Raw genomic sequence first — 19,736 nt, 5'->3', positions numbered from 1 at the left:
TAAAAGATCAAATTGAATTCTATTTTGAAACTATTTTGAGCTGTAAACCAATTTCAACTTACCTTTTCAAGCCTTTTCCCTATCACTAAGACCTCTGGGTCAGTGTCATTGTTTGATGTCTTTGACAAAAAAAAAAAAAAAAAGCCAGTTGAAATACTGACTATACCCAGTGTGTGCAGAGGAGGCTAACCAAAAACGTTTCTGGTGAGGTTACATGTGAATCTAAGTAATATGTGGCCATGTTTTCCTGGGTGTTTTGCACAGCCGAGGCAAATGGCTGAATGTGAGTGGTGATCCTAACCTTGGAAACTGTGACGGGCTTCAGGCAAGTCTGTCCTCCGGCAGTGAAGTTACATGTCACCTCCACAGTGTCAGCAGAGCAGCCAAGGTTTGGGTCGACCCAGTAAGTGCCTTTCAAAGAGCAGAAAAAAAAGACTCAATTAAAAGAGATGGCATGAATGGGTGCAAAAAAACCATACAGAGCATTTTCAGAGTGTGTCTCTATGTGGATAACTCACCATCGCACATCTGCTGCTCACAGTCTAGGAGGTCTCGGCAGATTCGCGCGGGATTGTCACGGGTACCGAGCGGGTTCTTCAAGCTTTGAATCAGGGTGCTGAGGTGCTGCAGGGTCTTGAAGATCTCCGTGCCCTGGTCTAACATCGGCAGGTCCATGCTCTGATAATTCTGTCATGGGCATACGGACATTTTTTAATGATTATTAAAATTTAAATGTTTCGATTTGATGTATTATTTCTTTAATTTTTAAGCTTAGATAGTATTTTTTTATTTCTTTTTTGTTATATTTTTATTTATTCCACTTGTTCACCAACCTATATTTCTGTAATATTCTGCACTGACTCAGTTTCTCTTCAGGTATCAGGATATCACTTCTGTGTCTGATGTTATGTATGTGCACAAGATAGAATTGCAGCACTTGTTCAATTTCTTAGGAAAATTTCCATATCAATAGTCACAACAGAACTAGCCACCAAGCAACAGTGACTCATCGCAATGGGAGCAAGGTAATTTCCCTCAAGACGTACCTCCGACTTAAGCGCAGCATGGGAATCAATGATGACTTGAAAGGCAGCACCAAGAGCCTCCTTTCTCTACCAAACAAAATACGACAAGAAAATGAGTCAGTTGGCTATCAAATTCATCTACCCTGAATTGTCAGATAAAGAGAAACACACTTACAACTGAAAGAGGTGAACTAGGAAGCCCCTGGAAACCAAAAAGAGACAGACATATAACCACAATTGTGCCTTCATACATATTTCAAAAGCAGTGTATTCTGCTATTGAGCATTAAAGAAATCTCCAACTCTACAAGTCATGTAGTAGTGGTATGACGAGTTAAAATATTTTTTTTTTCTCAAACAAAGGGAAAAAATCTGTAAGGGCAAAGTGATTTAACTTGTTTATGCAAATCAGTTAAATGAATTTTCTTGAATCAAGTAACATTAGTTTAGACGTGTCATTAGGTTAAACTGCATTGGATTTAAGGGACGTGATCTCAGCCAACTGTCAATTTTTTTCTTACTTAAAAGAATATGATATGGCTAAATGTACAAGACTAAATGTTGTTCATATGTTAAAGATTTGACAAATTAAGAACTTACTGATGGTCCGGGCGGTCCACGAGGACCAGGGGGGCCCTGAAAAATTACACCACATTAGGCTTCAAAGTATGTTCAGGCGGGCCTTTACAGAAGTTGACTGATTAATTTCATTAATTTCCTCTACTACCGAGAGAAGCACAGGCCCCAGCTGAGAAGAATAATTACAGAGAGGAGTAATTACTTACCCTCGGTCCTCGCAACCCCTGTTGGACAAGAGAGGGAAAAAGAAAGCAATATTCATAAGTGGACCACCCCGGATCAATACAGTGTCTGACAGTATCTTGCAGGCAGCTGAAAGCAGACCTGATATTGCTCTACCATAAATAACTTCATTTTACTCCTGCAGATTCAATGGACAATCTTTGTTTATGTTAAGTTGCTAAACTATAGTTATTGAGCGGCCTAATCGCTTTTTCCTTGTGAGCGAGTTCGCAGCGCTCTAGTTTCATACTATAAATCCATACGTGAATTGTGGCGCTTTTAAGCCCAAGCTTATGAATTATGTCCGTGTCTGAGAGTCCAGCAGGAAGTTTAAGATGAGCATGCAGCCAACATTTATCAACTTGACACAAATTCCACTGCAGCCAAGTGTCACTGTGAGTGTAACAACAAACACCGGAGCACAATAGGAAATGAAAAGTGCTGTGGGCAAAAGGGGCTGAGTGGTGTGCTCTCTCCATACTAAGTATCCTATTTTGTGCTCACTACAGAGAGAAAAGGATTCATCAAAGCAGTGCCACGCACCGTCTCCCCCCGACTTCCTTTGTCACCCTGGGGTCCCTGATGGAGAGAAAGCACAGAGAGGATCACTCCATCACTGCCAAAAAACAGAGAGCAGGAACATGATGTTTGGCAGATAGGATGAGATATGAGGTACATACGGGACGACCACTGGGGCCACTGATGCCAACGGGGCCCATAGCTCCCTCCATACCCTGGATAGCAGAGGCATGTTAGTGACAGAGGACCGATTTGATGGAGCACTTGATGAAGCACTACTTATTTTTACTGGGAAGCGTGCAGTTTGTGGGACAGGGTTCAGTGCATTGGCATGAAATCGTGCATCAAGCTGCCAGTCTATCATCAATCTTGATTTTACCATCAAGCCACGTGGTCCTTTTGGTCCCTGTATCCCTGCGGGGCCTAAGTCTCCTGGAGGTCCCTGCAAATAAGCAAACACCTGTTTTTTACCAGACTGGACAAGGTTTGACAAACTCACAGTTTAAAGGGCAACAGCACCCAGCCGCAGACTCGGAGACGAAGCCCCTGGCCGGACAAGCTGGTGGTGTGATGGGAATAAAACTGAGAAAATGCACTACAATGAACCCCACCAGAGTTAGGGTTAGGATTAGGGTTAGGGTTAGGGCATGATACAACCACTTGGTTAAGTTTGGGTTATGGTTAGGTGAGGGCTTATGGCATTAACCTCCGTCACGTCAGAGGCTTGCCCAGTCAGGGGATTCTTCTCCGACTCTGTAGCTAAACAATGGATAGTAAATAATCTATGACCATTTTCAACCTCTGCAGGTAAACAGTAAGAAATCACAACAAGATCACAGCATCGTCCTCCTACACAGGTTTCCGACACAACCCGAGCACACAAACAATATTACAAATTCATAATAAGACCAAGTGAGCTGGCTATTTAGAGCAGAGAACCAATGGGAAAAAACAGAATTATAGTCCCCATTAAACAGTATATGGGTGATAACATAAAAATCTGAAACATCGTTCAATCATTCAGCATGATTCCAGGAGTTGAGTTGTTTTAACGGTCTGTTTCAGTGCTTTCTATTCTACCATTTCAGTTGATGAATTTACTCTAATAAATGACATGACCGCTCCTTAATCATTATTGCACAGCTGGACCATCTACTGCACACGAACACGAGGCTCATCTGCTTCACATTCCACTTCAACTCCTGCTATAACTGAGCATGGCAGGAAAATATCCAATATCACTGGCAGTCGTGTGATTTTAAAAATATAGAGCAAAGGTTTAGTAAAGCCTGCTGTATTTCTTCAGCTGGCAGTAATCTATAATGCAACAGTGCTATAAGTAAAGAAGACTTATGGCGTGGCGCTATGCATTGGGGAGTATCAGAGATCATCATGGAGAATGCTACCAGCTTTTATTATAATTATTCCAAAAGACATTAAAGTTACTCTACCTTTGCGCCATTTCTGGGAGTTAAATTTGAAAAATGGACCAGATTAATCGTCATGGGTCTGGCGTTAGATTTAAGCAGTTAATTCAGATGGGGAAACTTTACAACTTTGCAGGTCTAAGTGAACTGAGGTCACAACGATGGTGGCAAATAAAATTGGATGAGGACTTACCTTTGGCCCGAATAAACCCAGAAACCCTGGAAATCCTTGTTCACCAGTATCCCCCTGATGCGGAGAGAAAAGAGTAAATTACTATGATCCTCATCACTGCGCAAGCAATTAAATTGTCATAAGTGATGAGTACTCACTGGTTGCCCTTTGGTTCCCTGGTCTCCTTGTTTTCCTGGAAATCCCATCCCACCGATGAAACCTCTCTTCCCTGTGGGCCCAGATTGGCCAGGGAGACCCCTCTCACCCTACAGAAAACACACACACACACACACACACACACACACACACACACACAGAGACAGAGAGAGAGAGAGCCAAGTGCATGTCAGGATTAGGTCTCAACATAAGTGTTAAATGTATATTTAATATAAGGTTCATATAAAATTAGCCTTGTAACAAACTCAGGACCAGATTTACTAATGTTTGCACAGGGAACAGCACACATTATATCACCAAAATGACCAAATAAGAAAGCCATCTGCTTAATACTGCAGGTTCAAAAAAATAAAGCCTATCTTTACTTCCATGTGTATGTAAATTTTATTTTGCCTAAAAATAGTTGTTTGTAGGTGAGGCCACGCAAATTGGGACTGCACCCAATTCATCAACACTTCCCAACACAAACTCCTGTAGCACACACAGATCTTTTGAAAGGTCCCATAAAGACTTTAAAGAAAGGTCTTGGCCGTTCAAAGTGCCTGTTGTCGTTGCTATAAGACACAGGCGTTACGGTCAGTGTGTAAGGCAAGTGAGTGAGGGAGATGGTCTCTCTTGCCCAGAATCTCAAATCAGATCAGAGAACATCCAATTATATAGACACCAATTGGATGCCTTGGTAGATTAGTTTTAAAGCTGAAGTATGCAATTTCCACTTGCAAGTGGTGATTTAAAAAAATGCTTGCGTAAGGCCTGTTTGTACCACAGCTTGATTTGCATAAAGTTCTTGGTGAATAAGACAAAAAAAATGCGCTGCTGGCTAAACTAACTGAGGCTCAAAAAAAGCTCACATTGCCCCCACAACAGAAGTCCAATGAATCATGACTTCAGTCTCACCTTGGGACCAAATGAGCCTTGACTTCCAGGAAGCCCTAGTACACCAGTTTTACCCTGCTGCCCAGGTTTGCCAGGTAAGCCAAATTCTCCGTCTTCTCCTTGTTCCCCCTGAATAAATGCAAGGAGAGAGAAGGTGAACTGTTTGCATAACCACTCCAGCTGTTTAATCAGCGACAAGAGCATCACGGATAGTGTCTTTACCTTGAGTCCCCTGCTTCCATCTTTACCAGGTGGTCCATCTATTCCAGGCTGGCCCTCAAGTCCCTCCCTGCCCATCACCCCCCGTGGGCCAGGAGGACCCTCTGGACCCTTGGGAATGCAGAAGAAATGTTTCTGTCCAAGCTTGCATTGGTTCAAATGCTGTAGAACATAATCAGCTTGACACAACTTGTCTTTGATTGATGAAAAAGCCCACACATCCTACTCACTGGTGGTCCTTTGGTCCCAGTCACACCTCTTGGCCCTGATTTTCCTTTCCGACCCTGAAGCACAAAGAGTTCATGATCAGCAGCTCTAACGTTTTAGCATCATGACAAAAAAAACACATTTAAATAGCAATGCACAATGTATTGAGTTTATCATGTAAAAAAGACATGCCACTATAATTTTTGTCCTTACTTGATCACCTTTGGATCCTTTAGGCCCTTGTTGTCCATTTGGCCCGGGATGTCCCTGAAATTATCATTACTGTTTGATCTGAATTGCCTTGATTTGTGTCTGGATATTTATACTCCATGCTTTTAAGAATGCGTCTTACAGTTCAAGATGTTAATAAGATAGACTGATACTTACAGGAAGCCCTGGGGCACCAGCGTCACCTCTCTCTCCATCAACACCTATTTGACCCTGCAAAATGTCATTTTCTACATTAAAATGTATAGAAAGTCACTTCAGCTTTACTGATATCAGAGCTGGTTAGAAAAACGGTGCTATATTTTTTCATCTCACTCACAATGTAGCCGGGGTCGCCGGGTTCTCCTCTGTCTCCTCTGTCTCCGGGAGGACCCTGAGTTCACATGGGAGAAAGAAACGATGAAACATATATTTCTAGTCTATCGCTATCAATCAACACAGAAAGGCCAGCAACATGTAAGGAACTCACTCTGTCACCTTGGGGACCTGGAGGCCCTTCCACCTTGCTGTCCTCCCCCTGTTCACCCTACACAAACAATACGGAAAAAGAAAAACATGGAAAAACACTCAGCAATTTCCCTCAAATCCACACTTGGTTTAAAATCATTGGCGGCTTCATTTGAAACAGCTTCACGCTCAAAACCATTTCCCATGACCTTTATGAATAGCAAATCATCAAAGGTGCTAGCAAATTATCAAAGGCGGCCAATGAAAAATTGCAGAGAGCTGACTTAGGTGAGGCTCATTCAGAACTGACAAAAACCTGGAATAAGCAATTAATTTACCATTGAATAAGGCTGATAAGAAATGTACAGACTCAGCCATCAAATTACATGCTTATTCCATGCTTTTTGTCAATTGAGCTTGAACAGTCCTCCCCAGTTTTGTACGGAGCACCTTTAAATGCTATGTCACCCCCATTGTTCATTCTTTCAAATAAGGGGTCTAATGCCTGCTCTACGATGGAAAATGATGTATGTATGTTTTTAATGGCTTTGTGCACATGTGCCAAATAAAATAAACAATTTAACAGCACAGCAGGTATCTAAAAGCGCAAGAATACTTTCTGAGTGACAATTCACGACCACGCAAGTTGTGTGACGCCACGATATCGATCTCATTACGGTGTAAGCGAGGCCATTATTTTGAGGATGTTGGTAAACACAAAATGGCCAGTATCTAGGTCCAAAGTGCCAAACATTCACTGATTTCCACAAAATGATGAGAAGACTTTGGAGTCCAGGTAGCTGCGGCTAATTATGTACATTTGACATTTCTAGTGAGTTAATGAGATGTGTCCTGATCTGTATCAGTGATCAGATTAAGGATGTCTTTAGGAATAATTGCACAAACAGTGAGAAAGAGGAAACACCAATTAGGTCCATAAGTATAACCCCATATGTCAAAATAATAGACCATGGACTTGAAGAGAATGTGCTGCAAGACAGTTTTACGATGTTAAAGAATGCTCTCATTACCAGACCCCAGAAACCATCAGTCTATTATAAACAACCATTTAAAGTTGCAGAGGGCTACTAGGCACAGGAAATAAGTACAGGAAGTATACCTTTTCACCTTTTGGTCCAGGAGGCCCCATTGGACCCTGTGGCCCTGTGTGACCCTATGACGACAAAAAGGATCAGAAATTCATTGACATCAGTACAATACAAGCCCTACAGTCACTCTCAGGCCAATAGTGTCATTCAATAATGTGGTGTATGAGGTATAAAAATATCTTCTCTTCATTGATCAGAAATCAGACCATTGCGGGTTATAAAGCCACATCAGTGCATTTCACTTTAAGGTTAAGGGAAAATTCAAAATTTGTTACCACTAGTTCAGTGTGAGGCACAAGAAGAGTCTGGTCTGTGATTTTCGTATGGTATTAAGTTTTATTCGTACACAAGAATGCTGAATAGCAATGGAAAAAGAGAGCTCTGCGGCTTGCTAACAGCTCCAAAGCCTTTATTTTATTGGCTGTGCTTAAGAGAAGGTTAAAAACATCGATTGTTACCACTTTTAACCAATACGAACAGCCAACAACTTTATAATGGTTTTTGGAGTGCCTTGTTTTTGTACTGCATCTCGTCATAAAATGTTGTTTCATTACATCAGTGTTACTGAGGAAACTGTTACCTCATAACCCGGTATGCCTGGCTCCCCTTGTTGGCCCATCCTCCCTGGAGCGCCCTATGGAAATATATATTTAGCCCATAACCGGCAACGACCAATGAATTTTGCTCCCTCTGTGGCTGTCTTACCACTGGTCCAATGGTTCCTCTGGCTCCCTTCTGCCCCACAAACCCCGGCTCTCCCTGTTCGCCGATTGGCCCAGTCTCGCCCAGGTGCCCTTGGTGACCTTTGCTGCCCTGGAGAGATGCAATCACGGAGCAAGTATGCAATGAGGGTATGAACTTCTCTCAGCCACGGAGCAGCTGTAAGGGCGGTTTTCAAACATTTCATATTGAATGTCTATTTGAAGAGCACTTCCAGTGTCATGCTTATGGAGGTCTGTGACCTCCCTGTTTGTTTACCACTACAGCAGACAGCCATTAAACCCTTTGCACAGGGGAGATCAGCCTGACAGACATCCTAGAATGAAAGGCGCATTTCAGCAGTAAGCAAATGGACTGACAAACCTTTTCTCCTGGTTTTCCTCTTTCACCAATTTTGCCTGGTTTACCCTCTTGACCCTAGTAAAAGAAAATCGAATGCCGTCGGTAAGTAGATAGAAAAAGCTATCTTTTCAGGGGAGCTGAATGAAATGGAAGTTGGTAAACAGACGCCGGCTGCTTAGACACTCACCCTCACACCCACCAGTCCAGGAGGCCCAGGATGTCCTTCCTTTCCTTTCAGCCCAATTGCACCCCTGTCTCCTTTAGCACCATCTGGTCCAGCCTCCCCCTTGTCACCCTGAGAGAACAAGTTCAATGAGACCTAAGTGATAATGCAGTTCACCCACAACACCGGCCTATTTTAAAGTCATCACAAAGCAGCAAAGCAAGAACTTGGGTGAGTTCCAATTTAAGTGATTCTGAAGGAGCATGTTTGAACATTCAAACTATGGAAAAAATATTCAGTTGGAGGTACATGTGTCGCTTTGCTAAGTGTAAATAAGCAACAGGACCTTTGCAGTTTTTGTTTGTGGAAAAATCGTGCTTGGTTAAGTCTCCTTTGCAGTCAAACAACATTCGCAAACACGGAAATGTTGGATTTGTGGTTTCTATTGTTTGACAGTTGGCATGAGAGAGGGCCATATGTGTCCGGTGATGATGTTTGTCTCCAAGAAAGTGTTTAGAAATGTAGACTAGGTGTAATAACTTTCATTGTTTAGGGAAACAAAATCCTCTGATTATTTGCTGAACTTCAATTTCAATTACATCAAGTGATATTAAAATGAACTGATTTTCATCCCAGTAACAGTTAACAGCACTTCCTGCAAATCCCTCTTGATCTGCAGTTTTCCATCTAGGGAACTTGCTCTAGCCAAGAAACCCTGAAATTAGTTTACTGTCCTAACAGAAAATATCCTGTACAGATTGGAGCTGTGCAGAGACTCAGGTCTGCTCTATCCTAATCCTCAATGTTCTCTGTGCTCACGTTTAGCATTGTAAGACACCTTCCGTGCGCCAAAAGCTGTTTGCAGGTCTGTCAGCCATACTTCCAGCATCTTGGCACTGACGTATACGCAGACTTTCTGTGCTTCTCTGAATCCGTTTTTTTTTTTTTCTGTCACAAGGCTTGCCAGACAGTAGAGCTCTTAAAATAGGACTGCTATCTGTTTTCACTAAGCATCGACAGAAAGCAGATCCAACTGTACAAAGGCCAACATCTCACAAGCAATACTCGACTTGCTCTGATGACGATGAACTGCAGTTCCAGTAAACAAAAGAGTTCACTGGGTCCACACAAATACAGTTTCAGGGCAGTATAGTCATTATATGGACTGCTAGTATATTTAGTGTAATTATACTAACATCCAAGCATGGTAAAATTACTCCTTTATATCAGCTAAATTAACAAAATACAGTTTCTGGCATGGAGGTGAGACCAGTACATATAATTTCCTGTTGTGTAAAATCAGCTTACTTACCTTGGCTCCGTCAGGTCCACCTGGTCCAGCCTCCCCATCAAGGCCTGGCTCGCCCTGGTAGAGGGAGAATCAACATATTACGCTGGGAATATATTATAGCGTTACAGAGGACGATAAAATAAAAGAGGTAGTAGTCCGTGATCATTGAGCCAAATCCGGAAAAATGGTGGTTAGATACATTTTGAATGCTTTAACAGATTTACCGCACGGTTTGTCCTATCTTGCAAGTGATGTGTCCATATGTGAGTCTTTTCTCGTCTTTGCCAAGATAAATCCAGTTCACCTTAATCAAGTTCAAATATTTGAAGCCATGTTCCAATTTATTTGTGCCAATGTCTGCGGCGAGCTTTTGCAGATGTATTCAGAAACGAGTCGAGATACTCACTCTCTGGCCCACCAAGCCCTGCTCCCCGATGTTTCCAGCTGGACCGATATCACCCTGTCAGGCGAAGAAATGTGATGTTAACGTCACATATTCATCAATCCGGTCTTTCAATTAGCATCGGCATCTGTCAACAGCATGTTGAGAACCTCACCTTCTGTCCGGGTTCGCCAGGCAGGCCCCGCTCCCCAACCTTCCCTGGTGGCCCCTGTCGGAAACCAAGGACTGCCTTTAATACTCGAACCATAACACAGGTCAGTATTACAACAGAGGGTAACAAGTTAGTTTGAGCATCATTTGTGGGATCAAACTCACCTTCAGTCCCATCTCACCCAGGGGGCCGATTGTTCCTGGTGGCCCTGTTGGACCCTGTGACGACAGAGCAGAGGCATTAATAACGAGGCTTTCTTCAAAGAACAGTTCCAAATCTTGGACAAACACATTTTAAAGTGGCAGTAAAGTGAGGGGGGGGGGACGTGAAGAGAAATGAGAACCAGGCAGAAAGTGTGGATTTGTGGAGATAAGTTAATCTGTGGGGCTGAGAGCTTTCAAAACACTGTGCCAAAGCTTCTGTAAGTGATGAAAACAGGCCTGCTGTTACAGGGACACTTTCAGGCGACAATAAAGCTGCTTCTCCAGGAAGAAGATGGTGTAAATCAAATTGCCTTAGACTCACTATTCAACTCCTTGTGTCTTAGAGACTTGGGCAGACTGAGAGAAAGAGGATTAGGCTCTTCGGGGCTTTTTGACCAAGGAACGGGTTTCCAGGCAGCAGTAAATAAGAGGTGTCAAAACTGAAAGTGTAGGGTGTTTTATGCAGAAGGCTAAAAATAAAGGTGTGCAGTAGATGATATAAAGCTAGTCTTTGTAGTCACTGCTGAAAGTCATTGTAGATAATTTGACACTACAGTTTTTGTCTATGTCATCTGCAAAAAATCCCTTAACCCCAGAATCTGATTTAACGGAAACAGACAGAGCTAGACTTCAGAAAAAAAGCTATAGACTAGTCGATGGAGGGCACAGAAATACCAGAACTTCCACTGGCAGCTTGGATAATGGGATGATTGCACAATTGAGAATCGAAATCGGTGGCACTCATGTAGGTAAATACTGCTACTCACCGGCTCTCCTGCAATTCCTTTTGCTCCCGGAGGTCCTGAGGGTCCTTGAACACCCTGGAAATAATAGAGCTGTTTAGAAGACACACTGCCACGATTCACACAGACATGAATTCATGTTGAAGTGCAACAACACCCGCTAGAATAACAGTGCACCATACAAGCTTCTCTTATCCATTACTGTTCCCCAAAATGTGTCCACCCCAAAATCAAGACTGACCTAAAAGAGACCTCTGTTAGCCCAATCACTTACTGGAAATCCCTTAGGCCCAGCTTCACCTGACTCTCCAATCTTTCCCTGCGGCAAAATAACACAAACAAAAAAAATAAATAAATAAGTTGAACTCACAAAAGGTGAACAAGAAGTTACAGTTTGTTGTTATGTAATACCAAACTTGTAGAGGGCAAAATAGGTAAAATAAGCACAAGCATGGGGCTCTGTCTCTGTGTTCTTGTACATTCCCGTGCCCTCCATGGCACATTTTATGTAACATATAACAGCTGAAACACAATTTCGAAACAAAACAACATGAGGACGGAGGACTGATAAAGATCCCTGAAGTTTATCTGACAGCCAGCAATACACTGAATGGCGGCTTACTGGAATAAATGAGCAACACAAAACAACGCAATTCATGCAAAGTTTGGTCTCTCTTGGGAATACAGCTCTCCACAACGTCCCGGGTATCGACTTGGCATATTTTAGATTTGATATTTAGTCTCAGTATTTGTGCTGTCACCTTGAGGACTTAATTTGGTGTATGCCTGCGAGTCCAACCAGGGTCACTGCTGCTAATACTGCAAATATTGTTGTGTTATTACCATAATGAAGGAAAAGTAAAGAAGCTTAACTCTCCTTACCATTTCCCCAGGGAAGCCCAATTTTCCTGGTGGACCATCGGGGCCCTGTGAGAAAAAAAAAAAAAAAAAAAAAAAAATCAACAGAGTCCGCTCAAGACTTCACTTTCTTAAATCCCTGCAGAGTTAAAAAAAATTTCCCAAACCGTGAGAACCACCAGCACCATCAATATTTAAGACTCTTTGATTAAAGGTTCTGTTGTTGGATTTTGAGTTTGCAAAGAGTGTCCCTTAAATATTCCTTAGATGTTAAAAATAGTCAATATAATTACAGACTGTAGAACAAAGCTCCTTGTAAAAGTTTTCATTACTTTTTTTTTTTCTTCCCCCCTCTCTCTCACTGCAACTTGAGATTGCGCTACTTTTCTGTTGCTGCTCTGCATGGGACAGATTTGGCGAGTGCAATTAGAGAGAAACATTGCAGTATAGAGGAGAATGTACGGCAGATGCAGGCATGTTATCAATCAATAAGGAGCTGCAAGGCTATACTATTCTCATTTTAACCTTTTGACCTTGTGCTCACCATCAGTCCATTAGACCCTTTCTCTCCTGTTGGGCCATCAAGACCCCTTGGACCCTGTGGAATGCAAAAAAAAAAAAACAACAAAAAAAAAACACTATGATTGATGAACACCTCTGGGATAACAAGTCTTTTCATGCACATACTGTATGTTGTGTTGAATGTAAAATCAATGTCTGTATTTTCTCATCCACATTAACTGAATCTGAAAGGCAGCGTCCATGGTAAAGGGGACATTGAAAGGACACGATGGAAGATGTGTGCGGCTCTTTTTCAAACACTTGGCATCTCAAAATTAGATCCACAGTGTGCCCAATTTTGTCCCCATCTTCTTTCCACAATCCCTTAGTGGGACTGTGGTATTCAGCCACTGCACACTGGGGATATTGTAGCGCAGGGTTTTGAAAAGGTCATGAGTGGGTCCCAGTCCTACGGCTGAGTCATCCTTGCCTCTTAGATCCTACCATCAGTGTCAGGGAACATTAAGGGCGATCAGTGGATCAGTGTTGTTCATGTAAATGCTGTACAGTGGGTTTGAGACAGAGCAGGATACAAGAATACAGTTGTAAATAACACCAGGCCTGTGTGTTCCCAATGCTGCTGGGAAATTTGGAATAGATTAAAGATTGTGCCTGAAGAGTGGCCATTGGTCAGTGTGATGTCTACAGGGTTTTTTTATGGGTTAGAGTAAACCACCCTGCTAATATAGGCTATAAGAGTCCAACTGTGTGCTTTAGATTGGGGGTTCTCAAACTTTATTTTTTTATTTTTTTTTATTTTTTTTTATCTGGACCATCAAGCCAACATTTTTTTTTTAAACCAAGAGATTTTTTAAAGCATTTTTTTTTTTTTAAAGAGGTGGACCCTGATACAAGAAGATATTTTGCTTTGTATTAGGTATCAAATTGTTTAGATGTCATACTTGGCACTGGCACATATTTAAAGTGATGAGATAATGTTAAAACAATCACTCAATTTTGAATCATAAAAAATAAAATTGAAGATAAATTAAACTGTTCTTCATTTTGCAGAGGACCCTCTGAAATCCCAGCCTGGCTGGGATTTAGATAGATAGATAGACACTTCCTATCCCCAACGCCCTGCCCTCCGTTTGGTTTGACAGAGCCACAAGTGATTCTGGTTCGTATCCTTTCAACCAGAACAGGCACATTTCCTGGACACTCACCCACTTCTGCTGGCTTTCTCTGAAATTGTGTGTGAGCATCAAGCCTTTCAGGCCGGAGAGACTCAGGGTTTGGATGAAACGCCAGACATAAAATTATTTGATGATAACCACTCGCTTTGGCATCTCAGAGATACAACACCTGAAGGCTGGAGAGATTTCAGTACTTAAATTCAGATGAGTCAGTTTGAAGGGTGTGTCTGTGTGTGTGTGTGTGTGTGTGTGTGTGTGTGTGTGTGTGTATGTGTGTGTGTGTGTGTGTGGATATCGCTTTTATGATTCTGTATAATCTGTGGTCTCAACTCCATGTAGCAATATACATACGTCTACATTTTAAAACTTAATGAGTTGTGTGGAGTAATGATACTTATTTTATTGTTTGGAAATAATGTTAATATTTCACATTCAAAACTCTGGGCACATTACAGATTGTTTGGAGTTTTCAGAATAAAAGCCTTTACTTTTCTCTCCCATCTAGTTTATTAAGAATTACCTCCCCCAGTGTAATAAGTAGTATCACATGTAATTGCGCTGGCCCTAATTCTATTTTCAAAAGGCTTTAAGTAATTTAGGCTATTATCGCTATTAAATATTAAACTTGCGACGGCTTGCAATATCAGGGGAGCCGTATAAAACCAATCTACAGAATGAAAAGCTTTAATTATACCACTTATTCATGTTACATCAATTATTCATTCAGCCCAATGATCCTGCTGTGCATCCAAGGGCTATTTTCCCAAAGTAGAAAACTGAATTTTGAAAAAAACTAACATTGGAATTATGTTGTGTTTCTCTCTTTTTTTTTTTTTTTTTTTCAGACACAGACGTGAACACACGTTTTCATGTAACTATAAACTCCAGGGTGTTTTACATAGCAAGATGTTGGGACAAGCAAGAATGCTGGAAGTCATGGGAGGTATGTTTGCAGATTCATCAAGGTTTTTTTTTTTTATTATTATTATTTTATGTGCACATCACAAATTACTTTCAGTTTGTTAAAGTACGGACCCACAAGATTTTTTTTTTTTTTTTTTAAATTTTGGTGACGATGCAGTCTGTGATTCAGCCATGGTGGCTAACGCTGCTCATGGCCAGTTCTTCTCTCTATTCTAAACCAGCTAAAAACATTAACCTTGTGTTTAAAACAGAAATAGTAAAAGTCTGCATGAAATAGCATGACGGTTGATATAGTTTTATATTAATCCGTGACAAAGAATAGCAAAGCAAATATTAATTTACATGAAGATGTCACAGATTTTACCATGCCTATATGGTCATACAGGAAAGATGATTTTGTTTTGTGCGAAGAAAGACAAGCGTAAACGCTCTTACCCGCCTGCCTTTAGGTCCTCTGATGCCGATAACTCCCCGAGAACCAGGAGGCCCCTGAATGTGGGTGAGAGCATATTCAGAGTCTGACTATGACAAACTAAAGCACCTAAAATACTAATGAAAGTCCACTAAGTCTCATCTCCATCCTCATCCTCATGGGCTGTGGCAAGTTGAACGCATGCAACTGAGAAAACTTGATGGAATGATACAGAAAACTGGTGCAAAATAAAAGTTTCAGTACAGTAATATATTAAGTTCCTGTGTCAGTGTTCAAAAACTGATATTGGTAGCATGTTTAACTTCCCTCTGATCAGGGGCGCCATATATGGGGGAAAAGTTAGGACAATTCCAAGGGCCCTTGCCTGACAGGGGCCCCCCAAAAATAGGTAAAAACTAATATAAAATATATAAAATTATTAAATCATCATCGAGTAAATCTATTTTTTTCATGGGGCCCAAAATTCCTGGCGGCGCCCCTGCCTCTCATAACAAAGGAGTGAGGGAGCATTCCCTGACAAGTCGTCTCTGTAACCGAAACAACCGATGACACTGAGTCGATTACACTTCCAAGAGGAAACTGTTAGGAAGTCATAATCCTGGCTTCTGCTTTCGATGACAGAAAAACTGTTTGGGTGAAGGACTCGGAGAGGACTCCAGAGACGCAGATGAACGTAAGAGGCAGAGAGTCAAGGAGATGAAGGAGGAGAAGGAGAGGAGAAGAGCAAAACGAGTGAGATCAAGAGAACAGGAGCAGAGCAGAAAGCTGCGGGAGAGCAACAACCACCAGCTAAGGTGTTTAAAGGCGCTTCAAGATTGCTTTAAACTCACTGGGATCCCTAGTGGTCCGGGTGGCCCGCTCTCTCCTGGCGTTCCAGGATGACCCTGATGGATAGAACAATGTAACTACACTGATATCCTTTTTTTTTCATCAAGGAAATCACAAAGTAGCTGGCAGTTTTGTGATGAAACTAGATTTATAGATTTTGTTTCTTTTTAAGTAGCCGCAGACCATCTGTCTATTAGAAGATTGTTGTTTTAACACTACATGGCCAACTGAGAAATCCAGCTCTCAGTTCAGCCGCTCCTATCACATCACACCGCGTACCCTACCCATTTAGAGTTGAACGCCCCCTGGGAGGAGAAACGGGGTCCAAACTTACTCCTTACCATCGCCCCCTTTTCCCCTGGTGGCCCGGGGTGGCCCATTTCCCCTCTGTCCCCCTGAGGAAGCACACATTTTAGGAAGAAGCAGACAATTAGAGCATCATCAGTAAAAAAAAAAAAAAGGATGCTGGACAGCTTAAGTGGGAGCAAACAACAAAGTCTGACAAACAGAGAGCTCCGCTAACCTTTTCTCCAGGTATGCCTGGCTCACCAACAGGCCCGATGAACCCAGGGAGTCCCTGCAGAAGCAAGTTGAGAAAACACGCCGTCTTACTTCCTCTTTGTTCTTTCATTAGTTATTTCATTGGTATATTTCGCATAATTGGCTGCAGAGCTACGGGGCACCGACAAAACAGATACATAAAGACACATAGTGCATCAAACATACTTCAGCAAAAAGAAAGGGAGAAAGAGAAAAGCCTTTACCCTCTCGCCAAGCTTTCCGACCTCGCCAGTTATCCCGGTCTCGCCCTACAGCAAAGGAGCCAATTAGCATATCACAAACTTATTCATTCTTTTCTTTTTTAAGTTGAAATCAGTGGAAATGTGCTTAGAGGCCTGTTCCCCTGTGGTAAGGGAGAATTAACATCTAATTTACACATACTCAGATGATGCATTATCATAAAAGAGAGCCTGGGAGAGGATGTTCAGCTAAAGATGACAGGGAGTGGATGTGTGCCCTATTAGGTCTGACCTTGAGTCCATCTGGGCCTGTCTTTCCAGGGAATCCCTCCCTCCCAGGTCTGCCCTGAACAGAAAGCAAAAATGACACATAGAAGTGTACCGCAGGCGCCCCGAATAAACAATGAGCTCCACATCCTCTGTAAAAAAGGTGTAGCCTGTGAGTCTGCTGTCCCCCGAGTGGCTGCGGCGCAAAACAAAACAACAATTGCTGCCGAAACATAAAACATCCCCTTTTAAAAATTCAATGATCCATAAATCCATCAAAGTTCAACACAGAGCCATTTGCAGCTTCAAACGCTGCTTATTACTCACAAAAGTCACTGGGTCAATTGTGTTTGTTTTCAGTAATCACTCGTGGGTTACACTTTGGGAGATGGCAGGTCGGACACAACCATTGCCAAACTAGAGAGTATGGCCAGGATGACTCTGATTGGATGAGTATACTGCTATTGTTCTGCCTGGAATCGCTCCAGACAAACACTTTTTTTTTAGATCATAACAGCCATTGTGGATTTCATTACTGGTACAAAGCCATCCTATTTGTTTCTTGCAAAATCCTAGCTTTCTTTAATGCATCCAGATGGTTATGATTACTAATATAAATAGAACTATGGTGGAGAGATTTGACTAATCGGAAATATAGTTAACTATTTCATAAGAGCCATTCACTCAATATATCTGATTACACTTTTTTTTTTTTTTTTTTTACTTCTAAAACAGATGGTATTAGATTACATTACTGTTTGTGTTTGCTTTGCCAGCACTTAGATCTTAAAATAAAAATTTAAAGCAAATATTTGGACTGCTTTATCAGATCAAGATATTTTACTTGCCAAATAAGAACACAGAGAGAAGTTCCAGAGAGATGTGCATTTCCTTTAGCTGAAACTGAAAGGTGTTGTTTCATAACCTATCATACTTGACAGCATCGCATAGCAATTTGCAAACCAATATGGTGTTATGAGTACATACTATGCAATAGGAAGTCTTTCAAAACAGCTTCAGAACAATAGAGAGACGTGTCTGCCAAGAGCTTACCATATATTACTGGCCACAGTTATTCCGGCAAAGCTAAACTTAGGCAGGGACACATGGCCCCCGTGTGTGTCAAATGCGGTGTGGTTGGTGCGGTGTGGTGTGTGGCTCCTACAAGTTAACTGCACTATTGTGTTTTCTAATTAGTCTGGAGCTGCAGGACTTATCCAATCAGCACTCACCTCGGGTCCAGGGGCTCCAGCTGGCCCAAGTGGTCCCTCATCACCCTGACAAGAAAATGGTGGCAAAAGGTCAAGGGAAGAAAACGTGTCGTCTTCTGCTGATTAACAAAGAGGCCTCTTTTTTTTCCATACACATGTGCTGGCCTGCCTCTGCTCGGGGCGACTCGGCACGTCAGCCCAGCGAGACTGGGATTTGCATTTCCGCTAAGAAACAAGATAGGGCTGCGTGATATGGACAAAATCTTCACAATATGGATCGTGTCATATCCTGATGAAGATTTACATGACTGTCTAGTGTGTTTTCTGTAAATCTGATGAAAAAATTGTCTATAGTTTTCGGTGATTCTGTGAACTAAATACAAACTAAAGGCGCTTTCTCTTTTCTTCTTTTAAGTGGAAGTGGCACTGAACGGATCTGAGGTTTGCCTTTGCTTTAAATACTTGCTTCCCGTGTAGCTCGCATCTTTTGGCTCTACCTGTCCTGCCGCTCATGGTTCCACTGTAAGCAGTACCTGGATATACTTTGCAAAGTACACATCCCTCATCTTGTCTTGGTTGTCCTCATCTGAGTCCTGTTCTGTCTCAGAGTCTTGCGGGGAGTTTCGTTCTGTGTCACGTTCCTCCGTGTTTGCTTGTTATTCGAGCCCATGTGTAGTAACGGGGCATTTAAGACAGCTAGGAGCTCTGTCTCAGTGATGTGAAGTGCTGGTTGGTTTGTGACAACAGCGGTAGAAATGATCGACAAAAATCTTCACTTAGACATTTTTCTCTCGTCCCACGATGCACATTGTCATATCACACAGCCCCACAACATGATTACCCGCTTGAAGGTGTGTCTTTAACCGATGACACACTTGTCTTGAATTGGTGATGATGCTCTGGAAAGTGCTGTTTACTATTGCACTGTGCCATGGTTGCTGGTATTGACTTTTTATCAAGGATTTGAAGGCTGTTGCTATGATTTTGCTTGCCATCTAACTCTCATCGATGGAAAAATGGAAACAGGATGATGAAATGGAAGAGGAGGTGAAGGAGATAGTTAAACCCACCTCAAGTCCAGGTATTCCTCTTGGACCTGGTAAACCTCTTGAACCTGACTTCCCCTATAGATAACATGACAGAAAGTTAGCTTTTACTTCGCTTCTGCTGCATGGGGATTGGTATTTACATTGAAACTGTACTGACCTTTGGACCCTCAGGGCCATTTTGACCTGGTGGGCCAATGTCACCTGGAAAGCCCTGGGAAAATGCCAGAAAACAAACCACAGTTGCATTTCAACAGCACAGGATGCTATTCTGTATGTAGGACTGGCATTTATATTGCTCCAAACAGAAAACTGCACTTGGTAAATATAATCTGTCTTACCTCCGGACCAGGAGGGCCAGATAAACCATCGGGGCCTTTGTCACCGGGTTTACCCTGAGGAATGCCAAGAATGACCTTGATGTTATCACAGACCTCTGAAAACTCTGCAGAACTTAAGCTTGAATTGTTGAAAAAATTGGAGATACAATAGTCTGGATTCACTACAGGT

The 19,736-nt window shown here is 42.1% G+C and overlaps 1 protein-coding gene across 1 annotated transcript in view; it reads right to left on the bottom strand.

Moving 5' to 3' along the window:
• col27a1b (collagen, type XXVII, alpha 1b) overlaps positions 1-19,736 on the bottom strand; it is a 56,362-nt gene that overhangs the window by 1,897 nt on the left and 34,729 nt on the right. The window contains exons 18-58 of the mRNA XM_030059700.1: positions 19,568-19,621; positions 19,387-19,440; positions 19,251-19,304; positions 18,202-18,246; positions 16,995-17,048; positions 16,727-16,771; positions 16,486-16,539; positions 16,304-16,357; positions 15,965-16,018; positions 15,137-15,190; positions 12,625-12,678; positions 12,105-12,149; positions 11,497-11,541; positions 11,247-11,300; positions 10,441-10,494; positions 10,280-10,333; positions 10,129-10,182; positions 9,744-9,797; positions 8,456-8,563; positions 8,290-8,343; positions 7,912-8,019; positions 7,787-7,840; positions 7,218-7,271; positions 6,120-6,176; positions 5,970-6,023; positions 5,810-5,863; positions 5,636-5,689; positions 5,446-5,499; positions 5,219-5,326; positions 5,018-5,125; positions 4,102-4,209; positions 3,965-4,018; positions 2,724-2,786; positions 2,506-2,559; positions 2,369-2,404; positions 1,810-1,827; positions 1,625-1,660; positions 1,201-1,227; positions 1,047-1,112; positions 519-687; positions 302-411 (exon numbers count right to left, since the gene is read on the bottom strand). Coding sequence (XP_029915560.1) covers positions 302-411; positions 519-687; positions 1,047-1,112; positions 1,201-1,227; positions 1,625-1,660; positions 1,810-1,827; positions 2,369-2,404; positions 2,506-2,559; positions 2,724-2,786; positions 3,965-4,018; positions 4,102-4,209; positions 5,018-5,125; positions 5,219-5,326; positions 5,446-5,499; positions 5,636-5,689; positions 5,810-5,863; positions 5,970-6,023; positions 6,120-6,176; positions 7,218-7,271; positions 7,787-7,840; positions 7,912-8,019; positions 8,290-8,343; positions 8,456-8,563; positions 9,744-9,797; positions 10,129-10,182; positions 10,280-10,333; positions 10,441-10,494; positions 11,247-11,300; positions 11,497-11,541; positions 12,105-12,149; positions 12,625-12,678; positions 15,137-15,190; positions 15,965-16,018; positions 16,304-16,357; positions 16,486-16,539; positions 16,727-16,771; positions 16,995-17,048; positions 18,202-18,246; positions 19,251-19,304; positions 19,387-19,440; positions 19,568-19,621 — 2,544 coding nt within the window. The remainder of the gene's footprint in view (positions 1-301; positions 412-518; positions 688-1,046; positions 1,113-1,200; positions 1,228-1,624; positions 1,661-1,809; positions 1,828-2,368; positions 2,405-2,505; positions 2,560-2,723; positions 2,787-3,964; positions 4,019-4,101; positions 4,210-5,017; positions 5,126-5,218; positions 5,327-5,445; positions 5,500-5,635; positions 5,690-5,809; positions 5,864-5,969; positions 6,024-6,119; positions 6,177-7,217; positions 7,272-7,786; positions 7,841-7,911; positions 8,020-8,289; positions 8,344-8,455; positions 8,564-9,743; positions 9,798-10,128; positions 10,183-10,279; positions 10,334-10,440; positions 10,495-11,246; positions 11,301-11,496; positions 11,542-12,104; positions 12,150-12,624; positions 12,679-15,136; positions 15,191-15,964; positions 16,019-16,303; positions 16,358-16,485; positions 16,540-16,726; positions 16,772-16,994; positions 17,049-18,201; positions 18,247-19,250; positions 19,305-19,386; positions 19,441-19,567; positions 19,622-19,736) is intronic.

This window comes from Myripristis murdjan, chromosome 9 (assembly GCF_902150065.1).
Source record: "Myripristis murdjan chromosome 9, fMyrMur1.1, whole genome shotgun sequence".
Classification (NCBI taxonomy): domain Eukaryota; kingdom Metazoa; phylum Chordata; class Actinopteri; order Holocentriformes; family Holocentridae; genus Myripristis; species Myripristis murdjan.
This window is presented reverse-complemented; position numbering and strand designations above follow the sequence as displayed.